General features: G+C 38.7%; 1 protein-coding gene across 1 annotated transcript in view; it reads left to right on the forward strand.

Annotated features, from left to right (window-relative positions):
• The window catches only part of SNW1 (SNW domain containing 1), a 55264-nt gene that overhangs the window by 17722 nt on the left and 11182 nt on the right, over positions 1-26360 (forward strand). The window contains exons 2-10 of the mRNA XM_059057629.2: positions 885-1143; positions 5627-5780; positions 10014-10175; positions 17996-18091; positions 18184-18290; positions 19210-19314; positions 21123-21192; positions 21878-21943; positions 23563-23679. Of these exons, the coding sequence (XP_058913612.1) occupies positions 1130-1143; positions 5627-5780; positions 10014-10175; positions 17996-18091; positions 18184-18290; positions 19210-19314; positions 21123-21192; positions 21878-21943; positions 23563-23679 (891 nt within the window). The 5' untranslated portion in view covers positions 885-1129. The remainder of the gene's footprint in view (positions 1-884; positions 1144-5626; positions 5781-10013; positions 10176-17995; positions 18092-18183; positions 18291-19209; positions 19315-21122; positions 21193-21877; positions 21944-23562; positions 23680-26360) is intronic.

Below are 26360 nucleotides of genomic sequence, written 5' to 3' on the forward strand. Positions count from 1 at the left end.
CTGTGTCCCCTGCATTGGCAGGCAGACTCTCAACCCCTGCGCTACCAGGGAAGCCCCCCAGATCGTTTTCTTTAAATATCACTTTCCACTTAAAGAAAAGCTTCTTGGGAAAAGGACTGATTCAAGGTCTGGGGCAGAAGAAGTACTAAATGAGCCTTGAACATCTTGTCACACCAGAAATCAAGTGATCTTGAAGGCGGGGCGCTTCTGCTGCAGCTCAAACTAGTGTGTGAGGTTTGGAAAAATTCAAAGTGCTGTACACTGAGTGCATACACCTTTCTGTATGTGTGCTATACTGCTATTAAAAGTTCGTTTCTACATCATGGAAGATTTCAAACTTATACAAGAGTAGAGAGAATAATATAATAAATATCCATTTCCGCATTATCTAGCCTCAACAGTGATCAAAACTCATAGCTATTCTTGTTTCATCTACAGTATATTCCACCCACCTCCCTCTCCCCAATATTTTGAAGATTTCATTTATCCTATCACTTCATCAAAGACTGTGTTTAATCCATAATCTATGTAAAAGACAATCTATCTAAAACACCTACATATATAAAAACATACATACATAATACACATAAGGAGTGTTCTAAAGGTAACTTACTAAGGATCACACAATACCTCCCACCCGGAGAGTGTTTTGGAGGTGGAGTGTGGAGAAAGAAGACAGGGTGTAAACATTTTTGAGTGTGAATGTTTTCACAGCGTCCAATAATTCTCCATTCGCCAGTCTCACGATTTCCCACTCTTTTATTTAACATTGCCGCCCCCGGAAGGCTTTCGTATTTGGGACCCCAACAAGGAAAATGAGATTAAGTGTACAATAAAATAAAGAGACTTAAAAGGCATCTCAACTTCGTTAGTATTTTGCCTAGAGAACGCTCTATCGTGTCACAGTGGAAGAGTGATGCCTTTGCTTTTTCTTAACTGAAGCGCTTATCCTGTGATAACTCCGGTTAGAAGAGAACCGAATTATAGTCTTCTTCAAAGAACTACAAATCCCAGAAGGCCATTCGGCTAAAGGCGCCTGCGCACCGCGCGCTCCTTCCTTACCCCAACTCTCTGCCGGAAAAGACCCGCCCCGCGGTGCTGTCGCTCGCTCTGGAAGAAGCGGAAGAAGATGGCGCTCACCAGGTGGGTTGTTGGTTTGGCTCCTCGATACGGAAGGGTCTGGGAGTACCCACCTTTTTCATTTCTCGGCCCACACTCTCCGGGCAGTAACCCGGCCCGGGCCACAGAGCGACATAGGCTGAGGCCACGGCTAGGCCCTCTCGCCTGCCGCCGGGGCGACTAGGCCTCTCCGAAGCTGGGGTCTTTCCTGAGCGGCTTCCCGGGTTGAGTTCGCCCCCTCACTAGGACCGAAAGCCGCGGCGTGGCGAATAGTTTTCTGGCTTAAGATGCCAGGGAGTCGCGTGTGTTTTCCCTTAAACATCTTGGGGGTGTGGAGAGAGCTCCCTCGGGTCCGCGGCTCGGGTGGGCGCGATGGGAGTTTGGAGGGCAGTGGCTTATTTGTCTTGGCAGAGTGAAGCGGGTGGGAGGCGACCGCCTGGCTTACTGCCGTTCGCCTGCCGAAGTCTCTCTCCTGTCTGTCCCGAAACAAGGATTCCTGGAAAAAAAGGGGGGGAGGCGCGCGCGGCACTGAACGGAGATTTAAAATCAGCCACATTAGTGGCCGCTGTCTACTAATTCGCGCCGGTGCTCCGCACTTTAACTTTGGGCCTTAGAATTTCTTCCCGTTGCTGGAACCACTTCGGATTTTTGCTGTCTCGGTTGCCTTGGCAACCGCAAGTAAAGTGGTCCGCGCCTTTAAGAGAAAGATGCTTAAGGGGGAGATTCCAAGGAGTTACGTAACTCCTATTAGTTGTCGACCTTGCTGCCCCATCTAAATAGAAAAAGTTTCCATGCGAACGAACGCAACAGAAGTTAAGTGTCACAGAGGGTAAAGAAAGTAATCATGTCAGTACATACGCTTGAGTTCCCTAAACACCCTTCATTCTCCTCACATACGTTTTTCCTGGCTGATGACAGTTACGAATCCTAAACATATTTGAATCAGAAAATTCTTTTGGGAATTACTTTTGGGTGCCTTGCTCTATCCTACGGCTTGTGTGTATAGAGAAGGAAATCTGACAGTCTTTGGCTGCAGGGAAGATGGGGTACAAGGCATACAGATACGAAACAAAGAACAACACAGAATGCTTATTGTGTAGTACAGACCTTAACTGCAAAAAGAATTAGATGGAATGAGCTGAATGAAATGGAGCGTTTTCTTTAGTAAATGTTGCAGGCAGCAAACATTTGATTGAATGCACTCCAGATGGGAGAAGTGTGACAAAGACTAGTTGAGTTATGAGGAAAGGCTTTGTGGAAACGATGGAATTTGAAAAGGACACAAAGGAAAAATATCAGAGATATTGTGGGTATTGTGTGCTTAAAACTGCAGTGGCAGGGACTTCCTGGTGGTCCAGTGGTTAACACTCAGCGCTTCCAATGCAGGGGACGCATGTTCAATCCCTGGTTGGGGGAACTACGTGGCGTGGCCAAAAAATTATTATTATTTTTTCCTTAAAATTGCAGGGTCAGAGTGCAGTCTTTAAATAGCTTGACTTACATAGCTTTCTGATTTTGTTGAGTTTTAGCTGATTTGGTTTCTAGAGATGGTCTCAAGTTTCCAGGTGAACTGTTATCTCTGAAATCTACCAGGGATTCTTTTTTTTTTTTTTTTTTTTGTGGTACGCGGGCCTCTCACTGTTGTGGCCTCTCCCATTGCAGAGCACAGGCTCCGGACACGCAGGCTCAGCGGCCATGGCCCACGGGCCCAGCCGCTCCGCGGCATGTGGGATCCTCCCGGAATGGGGCACGAACCCGTGTCCCCTGCATCGGGAGGCGGACTCTCAACCACTGCGCCACCAGGGAAGCCCTCTACCAGGGATTCTTAACAGCAGGGACTGGACATGCTGATGTGTTACAGTCCTGGTGTTACTAACTAAAGATTTAAAGTCATACTGATTTAACTTTCTGAACTCGTGTATTTAAGGTTATGTATCTAATAATATCACTTGCATTTAATATGCTTTCTTTAGTAAAGGGGAAAGGATAGACTAAGATGTCTCCACAGTGGCACTATTGACGTTTTGGACTGGATAATTCATTCTTGTATGGGACTGTCCTGTGCATATTAAGATGTTTAGCAGCATCTTTGGCCTCTACCCACTAGATGCCAGTGGAACCTCCAAACCCCTTTCTACCCCCTACCTCCCAAGTTCTAACAATCAAGATGTCTCCAGACATTGTCAAATGTCTACATTGTAGATATTTTGCTCCCAGTTGAGAAACACTGAGGTAGACTTTCTGCTGGCTTATGCAGCCCACCCCCACCATAGGAGTGTACCTCATGGGAGTATCATCCTTTACAGGGAACAACAAAATTAAGACCTCCTGGAAGGCTAGAGTGTGTTCTCATCATAATCCAGGCCAGATTTCCTGTTTACTGGTTTGTCTAAACTCTGCCTTTTGATCATTTTACTGACTGGTTCTTCCAACAGAAGGTAAAGACAAGAGAAATGAAACATAAGTAAATATTTTGGCTTCTTTGTTACTGTCTTTGTATTCCTCCTATGTATTGGGTATACATGGTTTACTGAAAACAACTGTGATACAAGCCCAAAACGTTTGACTCCATTCATCCAGTTAGTAAATCGCATGTGTTGAAAGTCTACCATATGTCAGGCTAGAGTTGGTTTTACAGTATTGAATCAGTCAGGCAAACTTCTTATCCTCACAGAACTTACATTCTAGGGAAGACAGACTGCAGGAGTAAACAAATCAGTAATGCAAGTTCAGGTAGTAAGTACTAAGAATAAAATACAAATAAAGGGTTAGAGAGTGACTCGAAATGTGGGGTGGAATGCTGTTTTGGACAAGGTGGTCATGTAACAGCTGTTGGGAGGTATAATTGAGAAGGGACATGAATACTAAGAAGCACTAAAAAATCTGGGGAAGAGTTTTCTTAATAAGTAAATAGAATACTTTATGGCAGTGGGAAAGCAAATGTAAAGATCCTGAGATGGCTTGTTTAAAGGAACAAGTGACATAAAAATGAGTGCAAAGGGAAGAGTGAATATATTTCTCTTGCCAACATTGAAGTAGGCCCTGCTGTGAGCTAGCTAGACAGTGCGTGGAGAGTTAGGAATAAAAGAAACAGGAAGCGTGATTCCTGTCCTCAAGTTGCCTACAGTCTAATGAGAGAAAGAAAGGTAAATAAATAGATGATAGCAATAAATAAGGTAGATGTTGTAATAATGATACATAGAGGGTCTTGTGAGAGCATGGGTGGTTAGTTTGGGCAACTAACCCAAACTGGGAGAATTGGGGAACAGCTCCAAATAATCAAAGATTTATGAAACACATACTGAATGGTATTTAGACACCGTGCCAAGTGGTTCATGGGTACTGTCATTTAATACTCACTACAGCTTTGTGAGATAGGTAATCTCTTGATCTGTCATTACAGATGAGAAAACTGAGGTTCAGAGAGGTAAACAACTAATTCAGGTTCCTGAGTGGCATAGGCAGGATTTGAACTCTGAGTTCTTAGCCATCACATTACCTGACCTGCCAGACTGGATTAGAGCCCTCTGACATATGCTGTCATAACACTCTGTACTTTTTCTTATTACTTAGTAAGTGGATTACTATGGATTTGTGTGATTTTGATTGTCTCTCTCCCCTGCAAGACTCAGCTGTCTTTTTCTGTTCATCATGTCATTGCCTACCTAACATAGTGCCTGAACCCCAGCAACCACTAAATATTTTTGAATAAATAAGCTCTACTGCTTATTCACATATTCTTACTAGTCAAGAATCACAAAGGAACCTTAACTTTTCCATTAAATATATTATTCATATACTGGAATCCTTTTGTGGTACTTTGGGATATCTCTATAATAACATTTATCATACTTAAAAGTTAAGAATGGTTTAGTAGAAAGGCTGCTTTGATTAAAGAGTACCAAATTACATCTTTAGAATTTCTACTTTGAATCTTTGACCTCTTGAATTTTAAATTGCATTCTAAACTAGATACCTTGGGAAAACACACTTAAATATGCAACTCATTTTCTTTTTTTATCCACCTCTTTGTTGCATTCAGTGCTAATATTTATTTTTTTGTATTGATGCTAAAATAGTTAAAAGTAGGAAGCATTAAGAGTAAAATAGTTAAAAATAAGGAGTAAAAGAATAGTAAAGACGCTAAGAAAACCATATACTAGAGAGTTGACCCCTTGGTAATTGAGAAAATTTACTTGTTTATTATAAGAAAAGAAAGGTGGAAGCATAAAAACTCAATGGTTTATTATGTGAAATATCTGTTAATTTTTTATTCTGGGAACCAGTTGCCTGCATCCTGGTTAAATGTTTTTTACTGTATGTCTATTAGTACTTATTTCTTTCCAGGCATAATAAAATGACTGATAATCCTGCCATAAATCATTGGAAAGTTTGTTCTTTTGCTCAAAGGGAAAAATATTACAAGAAAATAGTATCTGATGGCCAAATTGCAATAATCAAATATAAGAGTTTTAAAAATTCTGACTTTTATTATCTTTGCTTATAGCTTTTTACCTGCACCTACTCAGCTATCTCAGGACCAGCTTGAGGCTGAAGAAAAAGCAAGATCGCAGAGATCACGACAGACCTCACTGGTCTCCTCCCGAAGAGAACCTCCCCCATACGGGTACCGGAAAGGCTGGATACCTCGGTTATTAGAGGTAAATAATTGTGCTGAAAATTATTATAGCACCTTTGTAAAATAAATTTAAACCCTAGAACTTCTGCATATGAATGTCAGTATGATAGAATTCTGGTTGTGAGCTCTCAAGACATGTACTTCCCACAGAAGATTGAGCTTTTTCTTCTTGCTTATTCTCACTGCTTTATGATCACTGGAGAAGCGTACAATTTATGTCTCTTCTTATGTCAAACTGTTACTCATGTACAGAAGAAACTAACATACCCTTTATGTTTGGGGAGGATTATAGTATATGGAAAATAATGGGAAAGTAAGAGGAAAAAGATGAAAGAATGTTTTCATGTTCAGGTGCCTTTCCTTCCCTCTCCCCTTCATGCACAATGCCGCATCACCCTGAAGAAACAACTTTCCTCCAGGAAAAACTCCAGCAGCATTTCCTTTTCTGATTTCTTTCCTGTTGGTATAGTGGATAGAACAATGACAAGGAGTTCTTTTTAATTAATTGTTTTGCATTATAGCTGTGTTCCTTACTCTTTGTGGAACCCTGGACAGATCCTAAGCTCTCTTCATCTGTTTTCTTATCTTCAATTTGAGAATGTTAATATATCCTAACATACAGATTAGATAAATTTGGGGGAAGGTATAAGAGACAGAATTTGTTGGTTGATTCGGAGGCAATGAGGGAGAAGGAGGACTCTGAAATGATCTTTTTATTTTTTAATTTTTAATTTTTTTTTAACATCTTTTTTGGAGTATAACTGTTTTACAATGGTGTGTTAGTTTCTGCTTTACAACAAAGTGAATCAATTATACATACACATATGTTCCCATATCTCTTTCCTCTTGCGTCTCCCTCCCTCCCACCCTTCCTACTGAAATGATCTTTTTATATCTCTAGCTTGTTCCCAAAGAACAAACTTTTTTGGCAGCACCTATTCTCCTAATTACTCAGGATCTTGTGCATCAGTTCAATGCCTATTCCTATCCCTAATTCCAGGGCATTCTGCCCATGCTTTATCACCTTTTTTTTAATTTAGAGAGAAATGCAAACATTTGAGACTTTCCTCCTCCAAGCCACTTCCTGTTCTCCAGCTCCCTGTATTTATTCTGACTCCTGCAAATTTTCCTCCTCCAATTCCCAAGGGATATACCTGCCCTATTAAAAACCTCTGTGCCTATTCATGTTTGTACCCAGTTATTTTCATTTTATCACTTTGTCATGTTCTGTCTTTATATGTTTATAATTTTACTGTACAAATGGGAAGGACCCAGTGTCCTTAGCTTTTTTTCATATGCCTGCAAGTGGTGCTCATAGTGAACTAAGTATTCAGTGGATTGAAATATGTTGCTTAGCACCTATAAGAAGGCAACTGTATTCTCAACCTCTCTCATGTTTGTCATTACCCCTGCCCTACCAAACTCTTTGTACAGCCTAGAAGAGGAACACTCAACTAAAGAGATCATGTCTTCTCCTAACATATTCCCTGGTGATTTTTTTCTTTCTTTGGTTGGTTTTTGTTCAGCTGTCCTCTGGTCCTTATTAATTCTAGTGTGTGGAAGCCAGTCTTACCACACTTATGATGGGATTTTTGTTGTTGCTTTTGTTTTCACTGATAATGTAATTCGTGAGAAGCAGAGCAAAATAAAAGATATTAAGGAAGCTGTGATGCCGTCTTATCTGTGGCAAAAAAGACAGAACTTGTCATTATCTAACAGAAGGCTTGAGTGTTTCTTTTTAGGGGTTACAGATGCTCTACTTTTGGCCTCTTGACAGATTAGGGTGGGGTGGCAAGCATCATTTTACCTACAGTAGAAATCTCATCCTTACTTGCATTTCAGCATCAGGACATTCAGGTACTATTAGCTTTTAAAATCTTACTTGACTATCAAAAAGTGTCATATATACTGGTGGAGCAGAACAGTTTATTTGAAAATCAAACCAAAATGGCCAGCTAATAGAAATACTGTGTGTGCCTCTTGAGGAGAGTGAAAGTTCTGTGGAAGAAAGCATTTTGTTCTAGTTTTGGTTGTATTTTTTTGCGGTACACGGGCCTCTCACTGTTGTGGCCTCTCCCGTTGTGGAGCACAGGCTCCGGACGCGCAGGCTCAGCGGCCGTGGCTCACGGGCCCAGCCGCTCCGCAGCATGTGGGATCTTCCCGGACCAGGGCACGAACCCGAGTCCCCTGCATCGGCAGGCAGACTCTCAACCACTGCGCCACCAGGGAAGCCCTGTTCTAGTTTTTAAAGTAAAAACTATGATTTTTCTGGCAAGCTTTATGACCACGTAATGCCACATCTACAGTCTTGAAGTGCTTATTATAGTTGAAGAGCTCTAGTAAATCTGAGCCCATGTCACATTGATGGCCTGGATACAGGTAGGACCTTTCTTGGGAATACCTTAACCATTTTCTGCCTAATTTACAAGAAAACGTCTCCTTTAGCTTTATTGTTTGTTTTAAAAAATGTCATACCTTTCTTTAGCAAGTAAGCATGTTGTACCTAGAAAATCCAGGATCTAATATCCAGGATCTAATGGAATATTTCTTGAAGGAGGAAATCATATAAAAGTGGCTATTTTGATAATGTTTTTCATCAAACCCCTTCTAAATGATTAATATTAATATATTTTTTCTCTCATTTCTTAGTGAAATGGTTTGCCTTTTTTTGAGCCAGGGTATTTCAGTTTAGTAAAAAATTTAAAGACTTTTGGAGTCAAAAGATCTGGATTCAGGTCCTTGTAGCTGTCCATGAGACCTTGGAAAAATCACTTTTAACTTTTCTAAACTTGAATTTTTTCCATGTGAAAATATGAGGTGTTGAAGAAGTACAAGAATTAAATGAGAATATATGTATTATATTTTGTAAATTATAATAAGGTACTAAGCAAGTATTATTAAATTTAACAAAACTATTTAAATTATATTTAATATTCATATGTTAATTTGATGGTACACGTTTTTGTAATATTAAACTTCATTGACAGACTTAGCTTGTTCTACTTTAGGAGTCTTAATTCTCTTCTAAGTAATTGTATAATCATCATTAGAAATGTGGTAAACTCATTTCTGGGTCCTTCCTATTTATTTGCTTCTCATGGAACAACACTGAATAAATAGTATGCTGTTAAAGTCTGAAGAAGAAATATAATTCTTTACTTTTTTTTTTTTTGGCTGTGCTGCTTAGCTTGCGGGATCTCAGTTCCCCGACCAGGGATTGAACCTGGGCCACAGTGGTGAAAGCTCGGAATCCTAACCACTAGGCCACCAGGGAAATCCCTAATACTTTACATTTTTGCTCTAACTATAGCATGACCTGTCCTTCACTAAGAAAATTATGTATGCTAAAATGAAAAATCTTTTCCTTATGCTAAACATTTTGTTTAATTTCTTCCTGTCATGTACATAAAATCCACATCCTTGCCATGGTCTAGAAGCCCTTTCGTGATCTGGTGTTTGTCCACCCATGCAGACTTATCACCTATATGTCTGCTCCTCTGCCCTCAATAAGCTACTGCCCCAATGGACACTCATTTCCTAGGACATGCCAAGCTCGTTCTTGCAGCAGGGCCTTCACACTTGCTGTTTAATCCGCCTAGAAAATGCTTCCTTCAGATCTTCCCATGACAGATTTCTCATCATTCAGGCTTTAGCTCATGTTACCTCTTCACAAAGGTTATCCCGACCACACTATCAAAAATAACCCCTCTTGGGACTTCCCTGGTGGCGCAGTGGTTAAGAATCCACCTGCAGGGGACACGGGTTCGAGCCCGTGCCTGTGCGCCACTACTGAGCCTGCGCTCTAGAGCCCGCGAGCCACAACTACTGAAGCCTGCGCACCTAGAGCCTGTGCTCAGCAGCAAGAGAAGCCTCCACAATGAGAAGCCCGTGCACCGCAAGGAAGAGTAGCCCCTGTTCACTGCAACTAGAGAAAGCCCATGCACAGCAACAAGACCCAATGCAGCCAAAAATAAATTAATAAATAAATTAATTTTTTAAATAATAAAGAAAATAGCCCCCCTTCCCAGTCCCTTTATTGCCTTCAAGGCATTTATCACAAGCCAAAAATTATGCTTTTTATATCTTTGCCCACTAAAATGTACACTCCACAAGGTCAGAGACCTCTGTTTTGTTTACTGCCATTTCTGTAGCATCCAGCATAATAAGGATTCAATGGTTATTTGTTGAATGAGTGAATATATCTTAAATCTGAAACTACTAATAAATATTCTTTTTATTTCTTTTTAATATATAGGATTTTGGAGATGGAGGTGCTTTTCCAGAGATCCACGTGGCCCAGTATCCCCTGGATATGGGACGAAAGAAAAAAATGTCAAATGCACTGGCCATTCAGGTGGATGCTGAAGGAAAAATTAAGTATGATGCAATTGCTCGACAGGGACAGTCAAAAGACAAGGTAACCCTCTCATTGATTTTTTTTCTCCATTGATAAATACTTTGTGAGGAGTTTTTTTAATTGTATGAAAAATGATAGATCTGGCCATTTAGTTTATGTTAAAAGTAATAGTGACATATACTTAGGCTAACTGAAGATGACTTCATAACAATATGAACAATATAATATTACTTCATAACAGCAATGACTTTCTCCTTTGAAATTCCCCAATTGATGATAGGTTATGTATACTTAAGGGTTTTTATGTATTTGTTTTACATTTTAAAAACAGTTCTTTTTTTTCCCTTCTAGTTTTATTGAGATATAATTGACATACAGCACTGTATATTAAAAACAATTCTTTTATAGTACTAACTTTTTTTTTTTTTTTTTTTTTTTTTTTTTTTTTGTGGTACGCGGGCCTCTCACTGTTGTGGCCTCTCCCATTGCGGGGCACAGGCTCCGGACGCGCAGGCTCAGCGGCCATGGCTCACGGGCCCAGCCGCTCCGCGGCACGTGGGATCCTCCCGGACCGGGGCACGAACCCGTATCCCCTGCATCGGCAGGCGGACTCCCAACCACTGCGCCACCAGGGAAGCCCAGTACTAACTTTTTTAAAGGCTAGCAAATTTTTAAAAATCTACAATCCTAGCACCCTAAAAAAATTAAATTTAGTTTTGTCTATAGTTTTCTATTTCTCTTCCATGTACTTAAAGAGTACATAGATACTTAATTATTTTAATGGTTCATTTGAATAGAATTAATCACATAAACTTCTTTCTCCCTTGATTAAGTACAAAACTAGCACTTGCTACTTTTAGGATGGCCCTGCTTACAAAGTAATCCAAAGACCAAAAATGAAGTTTACTTAAAATAATCTCATCACAGAGCAGCCACACTCAGAGCCAAGGAACTGTTTTTAAGACCTAGTTTTTTCTTTTTTTTTTTTTTTTTAACAAATAAATACTCCAAGTAAAGGTAAAAGGGCTCTTTAGAATTGAAGATATTGGGGAAACTACTTGAGAACCTTCACTACCTTTCCTTTGCTTCTCTCTCTCCCAAACATTTTCATTTTACTCTGTAAGACAGCACTAATGATAAACCATCCTTTGCTCCTCCATCATGGCTGCTAGTTTGGGGGGAAAACAATTATGCAGTCATGCAAATTTGTATCTCACGTTTCAGCAGAGCTGTCTTGATGTTCCTCCAAACCTAACTCCTACTCCTCTCCATCCCCTCTCAGTTTAACAGGTGACTCCCCATCTGTTTGCAGATAAGACTATTAGAAGAAAATTGTCGGCTTTCTTTATCCTGCACATGTCTTTTTGTCTTGAATATTCCTTTTGTCTCTATAACAAATCTCTTCTCCTATCTAAACCTAATCTTGCCAAGTGTATTCTAGTGTATCCTGGATCTCTTCCCTCCCCCTTTTCTTTGTAACCTCACCTTTACATGTATTCCCACTTTACATATATACACACACACACACATATACACTCAAACATACACATTTTTTTTACATGAATGAGATTTTAATTCTCATAACTCCCATAGACGCTTTTTTATTTTTTTACTTAAGATGTTTTGAAGATTTTCATTAAGAAAAATCTATATAGATATTCTAAGCATTAGTGGTTTCCAATTTTTTAGTTGCGCACTGTGCTGTATTCAAGATCCATATATAAACATCTTTTTGCACATGAGTATTTGTGTAAAATAAATTCTTAGTAGTCTATATATTGGGTCAAAGGATATTCACACTTCAAATGTGACACATAATGCCAGTATGTTCTCTAAAAAGCCTTTGCTTAATAATCATTCCATTCTTTTGTGTTTCCCTCAGACCCTCCATCTGTTAGTCACCATGAAGGGGTGACTTTTCTTATTTCCTTAACATTTCTCTGGTATTGTCCCTTCTCTGCTACTTAATTCAGACCCTTATTTTTTCTTGCTTAATTTACTGCAGCAGAGTCTGAACCCACCTCCTTGGCATTTGTCTTGCCTGCCTGAAAAAAACAGTCATTTACGTTTTTCTATTTCTCTCCCTCTCTCCCCCACATAAACACACACAAGCATGCACACTTAAAATCTTTCCATAGCCTTCAGGATAAGAACCAGCCAAGAACCTTATGGAATACTTGATCCCTTGCTTACCTTTCTAGCCTAGCATCAACTTTCATGACCAGAATATTGAAATCTAAAAATAAAGAGTCCAGTTTTAGCCATTCTACTTATTTTCAACACAAAATAATCACCATAACAGGTGGTGGTTAAAGAAGAAGAAACTTTCAGGCATTCCCTATGAATGTCTGCTATGAGGAACTTCTTGAAGCTCCCTTACTATGGCACGTTCTTTCTTACCTTGGGAGCCTCCCCTGGGCGCCCTCCTATGCTGGGGAAAGCTGTCTCCCTATTCTTTTTTCTCACTAAATTCTATTGCTTTCAAGTCACAACTCGCTCTTCACTATTCCAGGATACTCTCCCTGATCCTCCCTAGCTAAATTGGGTGTCCTTCCTGCCTATTACCTGTGTTTACTGTAAAGTAGCAGTTGTAATTATCCATTTTGTTGCAATTATCCTTTTGTTGTAGTTATCCATTCACTAATAATGTTTTATGTCATTTGACTAAAAGCTCCTTGAGTACAGAGATTATACCTTTTCATTTTCCTCTTTGGCACCCAACTTAGTGCCTGAAAGCTTGACACACAGGCATTCAGAAGTGTTTGTTGGAGGTATTATAGCAATATTTATTGAATAACAGAAAACCACTTTTCCTGAAGCCACTAAGAAAGCACAGTCCACTCCTGCAAAAAGAAAAGTAGGTCCCTATACATGCAGGGCATATACTGGAAATTTACCCTGGGCCATGAAGGCCTTCATTCACCTTTGTTTTGGTGCACCTCTCCTTCTCTGGAATAATAACTATGCTTTATTGGTATGTGCTACCTGTCCTCTCATTTATTAGGAAAAAGCAGCATTTTAGGACAATAATTGGATATTGACAGGATGTGTAATTTTGAGTGAAATACAGTTTTAGCCCATTTTACATGTATATTGGTGATTCTTTTGTATTGAAAGTAGAGTAGAAATGTTAAAACTGAACTGTTTATTTTTAGATTTCAGTATTCTGGCCAAATAAGGTCTCCAAAGTATTGTTCATTACACAGTAAAAGCCTTACACGTTTGCCTAGAAATCAGCCACTGGAAATGAACCCTAGACTAGTAGTTTATAGGGGTACCACTCTCAGGTTCATACTAACCCTGACTGTAATGGGGAAGTCTGTACATGTGTGGGGTGTATAGGAAATCTCTCTACATCCTGTTAATTTTGCTGTGAACCGAAAACTGCTCTGAAAACTGCTCCTAAGACTGCTTAAAAAAAATCATAATAAATAACCACAATGAAGATTAAGAAAAAAAAAGAATAGGGCACTCAATGAGCAGAAAGATACTGAATACAGTGACGACCTGGAGTATTCTAACATCGTTTATGATGGATGTATTTCCTTGCTGGACTCTATACCCCGGAATATACATTTGCATTCCTTACACAAATTTAATTAATATGTTATTTTAGAAAGTGGATGTATTAATGCATGAAGTTCTAGACTGCATGTAATAATTCCACATTAACTATGCATTGGCATTTGGAGGAGAGGGACACTTCTTGATTGTTTGGGACTGTCTTGAGCATTGTATTATGTTCAACATAACTGGCACTACCTATTAAATGCCAGTAGTGCCCCCTCCTGCACTCCCACCATTGTCTTAAACAGAAACATCTCATGTATTTTCAAAGGCCCTGGGAGGGAAGTTGGAGGTGTTAGCATTGCCCTGTGTTAGAACCACTGATTTTCCTGTTTTAGAAGTAGGAATTGGCTACTAAATGCACAAAATGAGATTTTTTAAAAATTCATTGTCATTCAGAATGCTGATATGCAGGGTCCTTGACATAGGATGAAAATGGCTTATTGGATTATTGAATTTGCACTATAGTGCAGTGGTTTCTGATTTGTATCAGAGGGATCTGGCATTCTTCAGAAACCAGGGACTTCTCACTGAAATATTAATAGTGAAAGAGCAAGAATGGAAAATGCTAGCTGTAGGTATAAGAGGTGAACAAGGTAAGGTTCCAAGGGATAATATTCTAGGGCAAGTCTAAGGCCATTGATCTCTCTAAATGTAAAGTAAATACTGTGTACAAGACTTAATAGTGGGCTTCCCTGGTGGCGCAGTGGTTGGGAGTCCGCCTGCCGATGCAGGGGCCACGGGTTCGTGCCCCGGTCCAGGAAGATCCCACATGCTGCGGAGTGGCTGGGCCCGTGAGCCATGACCGCTGAGCCTGCGTGTCCGGAGCCTGTGCTCTGCAACAGGAGGGGCCACAAAACAGTGAGAGGCCCGTGTACCACAAAAAAAAAAAAAAAAAAAAAAAAAAAAGACTTAATAGTAATACAAAATTGGGAAGGAGAAAAAAAAATTTAAGTAAATCTCAATAGAACTAAATCCTTTTTAAATTTTTTTTTCCAATTGTGACTTCAGTCATAAATCTTGAAATAAAAAGCCTGGTGTTTACATTTTTCCTTCTGAAATCGTTAAATAGGAAATGTTACATACATGTTATTGCCTAAAAGAATGCCTTCAACTCCTCAGCTCCCCCCCCAAAAAAAACTCCAAACAACCTTAACCCCAGGATAAATTGTATGTTATTACCTTGTTCATAGGATTTTATAAACTATGTCTATAAAGAGTGTTTTCTTTCTACCTCTGAAATGGTAGCTATGCTGACAATCTTATCCTTTTAGTCAATCCAATCCTTTGCCAGTTTTCAGTAATAAAAAACTTCTGTTTCATAGATGAGTTATTACTTTATCTTGTTCACAAAACTCATTTGTGCTCCTGATACCTTCGAAAGTATATTGTAATTTTTCGGATAATCCTCCCCAGCCCCTTTGCCCCCTGAGATATACTGAGTTTCTTCAGCACATTTGGTTCTCAGGCAATACAAATTTGGGGTTTTATAGTTAATACCATGGAGGAATCTTGCTCTTCAGATGTCCTTCACTCAGCTTTGTGAAATGCTAGAATCTTACTGATGCTCATTTAAAGGGTTATTAACTTTGGAATACCCAAATAAGAAGCAGCAAATGGCTCTTGTATGCTAAATTAGTATTGAGACTTTATGTTGAGCATATACACTACCAGGGAGTAGAATCCCTTCCTGTAGCAATTACTGTGTAAAAGTAATTAACTCTTCATAGTCTTGGTATTATTTTCTAGAGACTGTTACATAACTTTTAATTCTTATGATATAGATTTTTTCCATACTGAAAAGAAGTAAGACTTTTTTTTTTTTAATTGTTGGCTGCATTGGGTCTTTGTTGCTGCACGCGGGCTTTCTCTAGTTGCGGCGAGCCAGGGCTGCTCTTCATTGCAGTGCGTGGGCTTCTCACTGCGGTGGCTTCTCTTGTCGTGGAGCACGGGCTCTCGGCACGCGGGCTTCAGTAGTTGCGGCATGCAGGCTCAGTAGTTGTGGCTCGTAGGCTCTAGAGCGCAGGCTCAGTAGTTGTGGCGTACGGGCTTAGTTGCTCTGTGGCATGTGGGATCTTCCCTGACCAGAGCTCGAACCCATGTCCCCTGCATTGGCAGGCGGATTCTTAACCGCTGCGCCACCAGGGAAGCCCAAGAAGTAAGACTTTTGAGGTAAGCGACGAGCAGTGTGATCTTAACGCACTGAGCCTTGCTTTTTTCACTGGAGTGAACTTTAGGGTCCCTTCCAAAATGAACACTCTGAGAGGATGGTGACACTAGTAGCTCCCATATCAATAGACGTGTTTTGTGGTAAATTATCTACATTTCTTACCTGATCCCTTTTCTTATTCCTGAGAAAAACAAGCTAGAGATTTCAGTCTATAGTCATGATACAGGTTTTCCAGGAAATCAACAGCTTATATAGAACATTCTGCAGGCCCCAAATATATGTACCTTTAGCATAGAATAGAGCATCTCTCAATGTCATACATTCAATCATTTGTACAAAAACTATTGACCGAATGCCTCCTGTGGACCAGGCATTGTTATAAGTACCGGAGATACTTTAATGAATAAGAGATTCCTCATCAATAATATAGGTATAATCATTGTGCACACCTCATAGGATTGATGCGAAAGTTAGGTTAGTTTATATATATAAAGCAAAACAACAGTGGCACAAAATAAGTGCTTAATAAATGTTACCTATTATAATTGTTATTACTTTAATGGGGAAGACAGGTAAAGATTTTAAATAGATAATAATTTCATCCTGTAAGCAGTGCTTTGAAGAGAGTAAACAGAGTTCTGTGACAATGATTGGGTAGGGAGGGGTTTCTCCTTTAGTGAGGGCAGTCATAGGAGGCCTCACCCTTGCATACCTGACCTTTGAACCAAGACTCAGGTTGAGAACCCAACTGAAGAACCGGGAGCAATACTCTGTAAAAGCCCAGAATTGGGGGAAAGCAGGTTGTGTTCGAAAAACAGAAGAGTCCATGTGATTGAAGCATAATGAATGAGGGAGCGAGAGGTACAGGGGAAAATTGGAGCTCTAGGCAAAGCCAGGTCATGTCGTATAGGCCATTAAGTTTTTTTGCTCTGTTGTTTGGAGTGAGAAATGAGCAATAGCATGCATTTCCTTTAAGCTATTTTAAGGAATGTCATGGTAGAATGCAATTATTGATATAAGACTTTGACTTACAGTAGTAAACATTTTCTTCTGCAGAAAATTTCTGAAGATCTCAAGTGCCCAGGAATTTGGTTTTCCTTCATATTTATAAGTTGTCCTTTATCTTTATGTGTGTCAAAGAATTCCTAACTCAAGCAGCAAAATCTAGAATGCTGCTTATTTGTTAAATTTCTAGTACTTCTGTTTTTCTATAAAATCTGCCATGTAAATTATTATGGAAGTATTCGAAAGGATAGATGGACATGAAAGTCAGTAATATTCTATTTGGCAGAGGCCTACCAATCAGATAACAGTCCTAAATTTGGATAATGAGTGTAAAATAAGGTATGTGTATAGAATTTTTTTTTTTTCATGGAAGAAAGTGTTCTGGTTTTTTTTGACCATGGCATATGTTCATTTTCATAGTCTATGAATAGAGTTGATGCCATAAAAGACAAACGTTATAAGTAGGGCGAGGTCAATGAAATTTTTTAGGCCTCCTGAATTTGGAAATTATTCGGTAACCTGACTTAAATTCCAGTGAGCTTGTAATCCAAGATAATGGTGCTATAGGCAGTTTATATCATCATTAATTTCAAGTCCTAGTGAGCCTCAAAAATAGGGATCACTGGGCTCCCCTGGTGGTGCAGTGGTTGAGAGTCCGCCTGCTGATGCAGGGGACACGGGTTCGTGCCCCAGTCTGGGAAGATCCCACATGCCGCGGAGCGGCTAGGCCTGTGAGCCATGGCCGCTGAGCCTGCGCGTCCAGAGCCTGTGCTCCACAACGGGAGAGGCCACAACAGTGAGAGGCCCACGTACTGCAAAAAAAAAAAAAAAGGAGGGGGGATCACTGATGCATAAGATTTTGTTGGCACAATTTATTTGGATACTGACTTGATTAGAAGATTTCAAATAATTTAAATGCATGAGGTCAAAGGAAAATTATTAACTTTTATAGCCAGGGCAGCAATTTGTGTATATATATTTTATTAAACTTCCTTGGTTTTAAAATCTAAAGGACAAAATCTGTGTCCTAAATGTGTAAGTGTGCTGAGAGGACATTTTGACTTCTGAAATGACTTAATGAGGTTGCTTCTCTTCATTCTTTGCTTTTCTTAAGCCTGCTTGTATTTGAACATTTTAGGTCATTTATAGCAAGTACACTGACCTGGTTCCCAAAGAAGTCATGAATGCAGATGACCCAGACCTTCAAAGACCTGATGAAGAAGCCATTAAAGAGGTAACTGGGAATTGATATATATAATTATTTTAGATGACTTTTTACATCTTTATTAACTTTCAAACCACTCAATGTGTTGTTTCTTATTTCAGATAACAGAAAAGACAAGGGTAGCCTTAGAAAAATCTGTATCACAGAAGGTTGCTGCAGCCATGCCAGTCCGAGCAGCTGATAAACTGGCTCCTGCTCAGTATATCCGGTATGAATCATGCCTGGAGGTTTTAGTTTCATGTTGAAAGTGATTGGAGTTGGGGGTCCTGGTATTCTTTCACTATCTTTAGTCACAATTGTAAATGCAGTTTTTTAAATAATGACTTGAAGCCTATTGACTCTTCGTGCATTCAGTTGAAAGCAGAATTTTTTAAGCTATCCACTTTTAAGATATTAGCTGTTATGCTACTTTAAAAACATTTTTTGTTTTTAGAAATTAACTATTACATAGAGTATATGATGCAAACCACAATGATTATAGTTTTCCATTTTTATATAATATATAACAGTATATTGGAAACATAGTATAATGCGATTATAATTATTTAATATAATAGTATACTATAAATATTAATAGTATATTAATATCATTTATATAATAATAGCCATCCTTGTAATACAAATTTTGAGGGATTTTACTCAACTAAATCTTTATGTGGAAAGATGATTCATATATAGATATTAACAGAAAGTTTAGAGCTGGTAGGACTGCTGCCATTATTCTTTCTGTTTTACAGCCTATGCTTAGTCAAAAACTACTAACTATAAGTTGCTTGCTGAGGATATTATCAGGCATTTTTTCCTCAAATGCAGACTTACAAAATAGGTGCTATTTTCTAGACCTCTTATCTGTGAAATTGAACACTGGCTTCCATGGTTCAAAATGGACTGTGATGGATTATTTGCAAATTAATACAACTGTAGTTTACATTGTGCTTATAACTCAGAATTGCTGTTAGTTCTCTTATCTCCGTTGCTATCTGCTCTGCCTAAATATTGTTGCAATTTTCAATTAATACTTTGTGAGAGAAATTGACAGTGTAGTCCAGTTTAGGATTGTAATAGAAGAAAAATACCTATTGAAAACTTGAACTGGTTATACCTTTAGTTTCATCTACATTCTTTAGATACACACCATCTCAACAAGGAGTGGCTTTCAACTCTGGAGCTAAACAGAGAGTTATTCGAATGGTGGAAATGCAGAAAGATCCGATGGAGCCTCCAAGGTTCAAGTAAGTAGGTGGTTTCATGAGAAGGAACCACTATTCTTAAAAAAAGATACCAAAGGAGGAAAATGTATATCAACATGTAAATGGATAAACAGATTGTGAGACATCTATACGTGGAATACTGTTGAGCAATAAAACGGAATAAACTTTAATACATGCAGTAAAGTGACATGGGTGAATCTCAAAATAATTATGCTGAGTGAAAGAAGTGAGATAAAAACAAATACATACTGTATGATTCTTTTTATATAAAACTCTAAAAAATGCAAACTAGTGTACGATGACAGGAAGTAGATCAGTGGTTGCCTGCTGGGAAGGAGGGAGTATGGATAGGTGATGAAAGGAAAAATAGGGATAGGCAAAGGGACATGCAGAAACTTTTGGAGGTGATGGGTATCTTCACTATTTTTATTGTGATGATGGTTTCACAGGTATTTACTTGTATCAGAAGTTAATCAGATTGTACACTTCATGTATAGTTAATTGTACATTTGTTGTATCTCAATAAAGCTGTTTCTTAAGAAGGCAAAAATGTATTGCTCGATGAAATGATGTTAATAGTGTGGAGGTGAAGTGGGTAATGATGATGACAGAGTTGGCCGTGTTTTAATAATTGTTGAAGCTGAGTGGTTGTGATGAGAAAAACAACTTTTGAGAAAAACAACTTTTTTTCCCTGAGTTGCTGCCTAGGCATTTTACAGTATGATAACCCTGCTCACACCTAGAGACTGGATGTTTAGATTAGGACTTGTGTTTAGGATGCCGGTCATAAGTTCCCACTTTGCCTTTCCCAGGGAACCTTTTAAAATATAGTTGGCCCTTTGTATCTGCAGGTTCTACACCCGTGGTTCCAACCAACCACAGATCAAAAATTTCAGGAGGGTTTTCCCTGGTGGTCAAGTGGTTAGGACTCCGTGCTTCCACTACAGGGGGCACGGGTTCAGTCCCTGGTCGGGGAGCTAAGATCCCACATGCCGCGTGAAATGGCCAAAAGAATAATTTTTTTTAAAAAGTTCAGGAAAAAAAATTCCAGAAAGTTCTCAAAAACAAAACTTAAATTTGCCACACCTACCAGAACTATTTATATAACATTTACATTGTATTAGGTATTATATGTAATCTAGAAATGATTTGAAGTATATGGGAGGATGTGTATAGGTTGTATGCAGACACTGCGCCACTGTAGTAAAGGACTTGAGCATTCACGGCTTTTGGTATCCTCAGGTGTCCAGGAACCAGTCCTCCTCAGATACCAAAGGGTGACTATAACCACTTAGAGTTAAGCCCCAGGAAAAGTTAGTATCCTCTGTCCCAACTATCTTATAAGTAATAGATATTGCTACCCTGCTCTCTATCTCCTGCTCACTTGTGGCCTAGGACAGAAGATTATCCTTCCTCCAGTTCTTTCCCTGCTCCTCACTCCTCACTTCTGGGATCTGAAAGTAATAATAAATCTTGTGACTCTACTTCCTCAGGTGGGTGTATTAAAACTGCACCTTTAATTGAAACAACCCAATGGGTTTCACTTCCCCAAAGTGGGCACTTGGATGCTGAGAGAGCTATCTGCGGACCCTGGGTGGGTGTCTTGTGCCCCTCATTCAGCAGGTCGGAATCTGCACATTCTTAATTGAATATACCAGCTCTAGCTTCTCAATGCGTTGCTATATAATAGGTGGACGTTTGTTATACACTCTCTGTTTTTGTATCTGTTTGAAGCTTTACATAATAAAAAATGAGGAGGGGAGATGACATATTAACTGAAAAGGAAAAATCTGTATCACTCTGTGGTTGTGCTTTGGTTTATCCTTCAGGATTAATAAGAAAATTCCCCGGGGACCACCTTCTCCTCCTGCACCCGTCATGCATTCTCCTAGCCGAAAGGTAATCTTTGCTCTAGTTTAAAATCTCTTTTTGTACTCATGATTACGAATTTTATAAATAACCTCGCATAGAATAAAGTCTAGATGTCTGTATAGTTACATTTCACCACACTTATTGTTTCTTTAATTTGTTTTCCAAGATCAAATAGGGACCCACTCAAGACTATAACATGCAATTCCAGAGTGCCTATGAGAATGTATGTAAAATGTTAGCTATTCGTTTTATTATTATTAACCTAACCCCTGCATTTAATGGAATGAAAAGGGTCTGGTATTTGACAAGAAGAATGTTATCATAGTTACAGGAAGTAAGTACCTGGGATCATTAGGTCTGTGCTTGATAGTCCAAGTGGCTTTTTTTAGATATATTTTATTACCCAACTAAAAGAACAAGGTCTCATCTGAAAGAAGTCACATCAGTTTAAATATGTAAAAATATTAACCAGCCTTTATAACTGTCAAAAATAATTTATAGATTATTTTCCATTTTTTATATTAAAGTTATTACTAGAACCTATGATATGGGAACATAGTATATAGTGCCACCAAACAAATGGATTTAGGACCTTTGACTAAATCCATCCATATGTAGTGTATACTGAGCTGTCTTTGAAGAGAAAGATGACACTTAGGTTTTTAGCTAGACTATAAATCTAAAAATGTCTCTTCCTCTTTTCTCAATTCAGATGACCGTGAAGGAACAACAAGAGTGGAAGATTCCTCCCTGTATTTCAAACTGGAAAAATGCAAAGGTAATTAACTTGTCATAAAATCATAAAAGGTAATTAACTTGTCTTAGTTTTAGAACCTCCTGGAAAACACCCAGGAAGGACCTTCAGCCTGGGTACCTTTAGTTGAAACCTCAGCATCTCATTTAGCTGAAGATTTTCAAGAAAGAACACTCAACTTATGTGATTTTTCTCTTTTTATTTTAATGTAATAGAAATGTTAGTATGCCAGGCACATGAATACCATGTGGATTCTCCTAGTAAATTGTAGTTAGTGGAAGCATATAGAGAAGGAAAGGGTAGAATAAAGTAACATATCAATGAAAGATGGTATTCTTTAGAAAACTCAAATTTATATCTAAAATTCTTCCTGAAAGGATTTAAACCAATTTAAATAATCATATGACAAAACAGTAAATGTTTGGATATATTCAGTGCTTTAATTTTTAAATTATTTGTTTCTGTTTATAACAATGCAAGTATAAACTGTATCTACTAATCACCAAAGCTTCCAGGAGTCATGAAGAATCTGTAAAATAATGCGGAATAAATTTCCTAATCACTATTTCCTCTTTTCTCTCAAATAATATTTCATGATTCTGATGTTGATGGGTGAAGAAGGCCACTTTAACCCATGGTTTAAATATAAATTATTCCTTAAAGGAAGTTAGGGAATTCCCTGGTGGTCCAGTGGATAAGACTCAGCGCTTTCACTGCCAAAGGCCCGGGTTCAATCCCTGGTCGGGGAAGTAAGATCCCACAAGCTGTGCGGCGTGTCCAAAAAAAAAAAAAGTTATACACTCATCCTGAAACAAAAAGATTGTTGGGTGGTCTGGTTTGGATTGATTAATATGTATGTAACTATGAAGTGTCTTGAGCTGACTCTGTAACACTTCCTTATATTAGGAATAAAGATCATGGACTAGAGGTCAGTATTTGGGAGTCTAGTCAGAAATCTGGAAGAATAAAGCTAAGCCTGAAAGTTACATGAATGTTCAAACGTATTCCTTGAGTTGTTGAAATAGGATGCAAAATTTCAAAACACAGAATCTTAGCTGTCTAGCAAATTTTATCTTTTTTCCATGTACTAAAACTTGCAGGGTTCCAAGAATCTGACAAGTCATGAGAACAGTACAGCAGATTAAGCTACCTATAGACACTGTGATTTTAGTGATTTGTTCTACCTTTGTATGACTAAAGGTATTTTACTTGATGAATAACTATTAACTATTTGATAATGATTTCCTTTTATTATAACCCACAGTCTTAACATGAGAATCTGTTTTCCCAGAGCTTGCACTCTGAAATCATACTGCCCAAGTTTAAATCCTAGTTTGTCTGTTTATTAACTGTGTGACATTGGGGACGTTACCTCAGTATCCTTATTTGTGAAACGGAATTAATAATGTTACCAGTCTTACAGAATTGTTGTGAAGGTTAAATGAGGCCATGGATATAAAGTGCTTAAACAATCCTCCACACAAAGCACTCATTGTTAGCTGCTGCTGTTGTTGCTTAATTATGAAGAAAGATGTAAGGAAAAAACTTTAAATGGTTGTCAAAACGGACATATATAAATCTAGTTTTAAAGACTCTGTAGTAGCTCTTTTTTGACCAGTGTTTTCTATCTGCCTTCATGCTAGGGTTATACAATTCCATTAGATAAACGTCTGGCAGCTGATGGAAGAGGACTGCAGACAGTTCACATCAATGAAAATTTTGCAAAACTGGCCGAAGCCCTCTACATTGCTGATCGGAAGGTTGGTCTGTTATAATTAAGTTGTTTAATGCTCTTGGTAATTTGTAAATCCGTTCTCAGTTACCTAAGATACTGTTATTTTAGCTACATTGCTGAGTACCTGAAGAGGCTGTCACCTGTGGATGTGTTCCAGAGATGACAGGTGCTGGTTGCAGCTCAGTACCTGGTCTCACCATTCGTACACTCATACAACTTCCTCACCACTGGTGATTCGGCTTCCCCACAACATTCCAGAATAATGGTTCACTAGGCTGATCTAATTTGGGGAAGATTGCCAGCTGCTCTTTTTAGATTTCATCATTTTTCTCTCTTTTAAATGCAGGTGTCTCCCAAAAGGTCAGTATCAGGGAAGGGCAAATAAACATTCTGATGTGTTGAATGCCATAGAAAATGACATTCATAATATTGGCTGTCTATTAATATCATGGTATTAATATGTGTCTTTGAACTTTACATACATCATGGCGTGTGTATAGAACATAGAAGAGTATACCTTCTGTATCACAGTGAGCACCCTTATGGAAATTACCTCTTGCACATCTACACTAAGGCTTTATCTATTTTTTTTGAATTTTATTTTATTTATCTTTTTATACAGCAGGTTCTTATTAGTCATCCATTTTATCCACATCAGTGTATACATGTCAGTTGCAATCTCCCAATTCATCACACACACAGCCCCCCTGCCACTTTCCCCCCTTGGTGTCCATACATTTCTTCTCTGCATCTGTGTCTCAACTTGTGCGGTGCAAACCGGTTCATCAGTACCATTTTTCTAGGTTCCACATATATGCGTTAATATACAATATTTGTTTTTCTCTTTCTGACTTACTTCACTCTGTACGACAGTCTCTAGATCCATCCACGTCTCTACAAATGACCCAATTTCATTGCTTTTTATGGCTGAGTAATATTCCATTGTATATATTTACCACATCTTCTTTATTCATCTGTCGATGGGCATTTAGGTTGCTTCCATGACCTGCCTATTGTAAATAGTGCTGCAGTGAACATTGTGGTGCACGTGTCTTTTTGAATTATGGTTTTCACTGGGTATATGCCCAGTAGGGGGATTGCTGGATCATGTGGTAGTTCTATCTTTAGTTTTTTAAGGAACCTCCATACTGTTCTCCATAGTGGCTGTATCAATTTACATTCCCACCAACAGTGCAAGAGGGTTCCCTTTTCTCCACACCCTCTCCAGCATTTGTTGTTTGCAGATTTTCTGATGCCCATTCTAACTGGTGTGAGGTGATACCTCATTGTAGTTTTGATGTGCATTTCTCTAATAATTAGTGATGTTGAGCAGCTTTTCATGTGCTTCTTGGCCATCTGTATGTCTTCTTTGGAGAAATGTCTATTTAGGTCTTCTGCCCATTTTTGGATTGGGTTGTTTGTTTTTTTAATATTGAGCTGCATGAGCTGTTTATATATTTTGGAGATTAATCCTTTGCCCATTGATTCGTTTGCAAATATTTTCTCCCATCCTGAGGATTATCTTTTCATCTTGTTTATGGTTTCCTTTGCTGTGCAAAAGCTCTGAAGTTTCATTAGGTCCCATTTGTTAATTTTTGTTTTTATTTCCATAACTCTAGGAGGTGGATCAAAAAAGATCTTGCTGTGATTTATGTCAAAGAGTGTTCTTCTATGTATTCCTCTAAGAGTTTTATAGTGTCCAGTCTTAACATTTAGGTCTCTAATCCATTTTGAGTTTATTTTAGTGTATGGTGTTAGGGAGTGTTCTAATTTCATTCTTTTACATGTAGCTGTCCAGTTTTCCCAGTACCACTTATTGAAGAGACTGTATTTTCTCCATTGTATATCCTTGCCTCTTTGTCATAGATCAGTTGGCCATAGGTGCATGGGTTTATGTCTGGGCTTTCTATCTTGTTCCATTGATCTATGTTCCTGTTTTTGTGCCAGTACCATATTGTCTTGATTACTATAGGTTTGTAGTATAGTCTGAAGTCAGGGAGTCTGATTCCTCCAGCTCCATATTTTTCCCTCAAGACTGCTTTGGGTATTCAGGGTATTTTGTGTCTCCATACAAATTTTACGATTTTTTGTTCTAGTTCCATAAAAATGTCATTGGTAATTTGATAGGGATTGCATTCAATCTGTAGATTGCTTTGGGTAGTATAGTCATTTTCACAATATTGATTCTTCCAATCCAAGAACATGGTATATCTCCATCTGTTGGTATCATCTTTAATTTCTTTCATCAGTGTCTTATAGTTTTCTGCATACAGGTCTTTTGTCTCCCTAGGTAGGTTTATTCCTAGGTATTTTATTCATTTTGTTGAAATGGTAAATGGGAGTGTTTCCTTAATTTCTCTTTCAGATTTTTCATCATTAGTGTATAGGAATGCAAGAGATTTCTGTGCATTGATTTTGTATCCTGCAACTTTATCAAATTCATTGATTAGCTTTAGTGGTTTTCTGGTAGCATCTTTAGGATTCTTTTTTTTTTTTTTCGGTACACGGGCCTCTCACTGTTGTGACCTCTCCCGTTGCGGAGCACAAGCTCCAGACGCGCAGGCTCAGCGGCCATGGCTCACAGGCCCAGCCACTCCGCGGCACATGGGATCCTCCCGGACCGGGGCATGAACCCGTGTCCCCTGCATTGGCAGGCAGACTCGCAACCACTGCGCCACCAGGGAAGCCCTAGGATTCTTTATGTAT

Source organism: Kogia breviceps, chromosome 3 (genome assembly GCF_026419965.1).
Source record: "Kogia breviceps isolate mKogBre1 chromosome 3, mKogBre1 haplotype 1, whole genome shotgun sequence".
NCBI classification, from domain to species: domain Eukaryota; kingdom Metazoa; phylum Chordata; class Mammalia; order Artiodactyla; family Physeteridae; genus Kogia; species Kogia breviceps.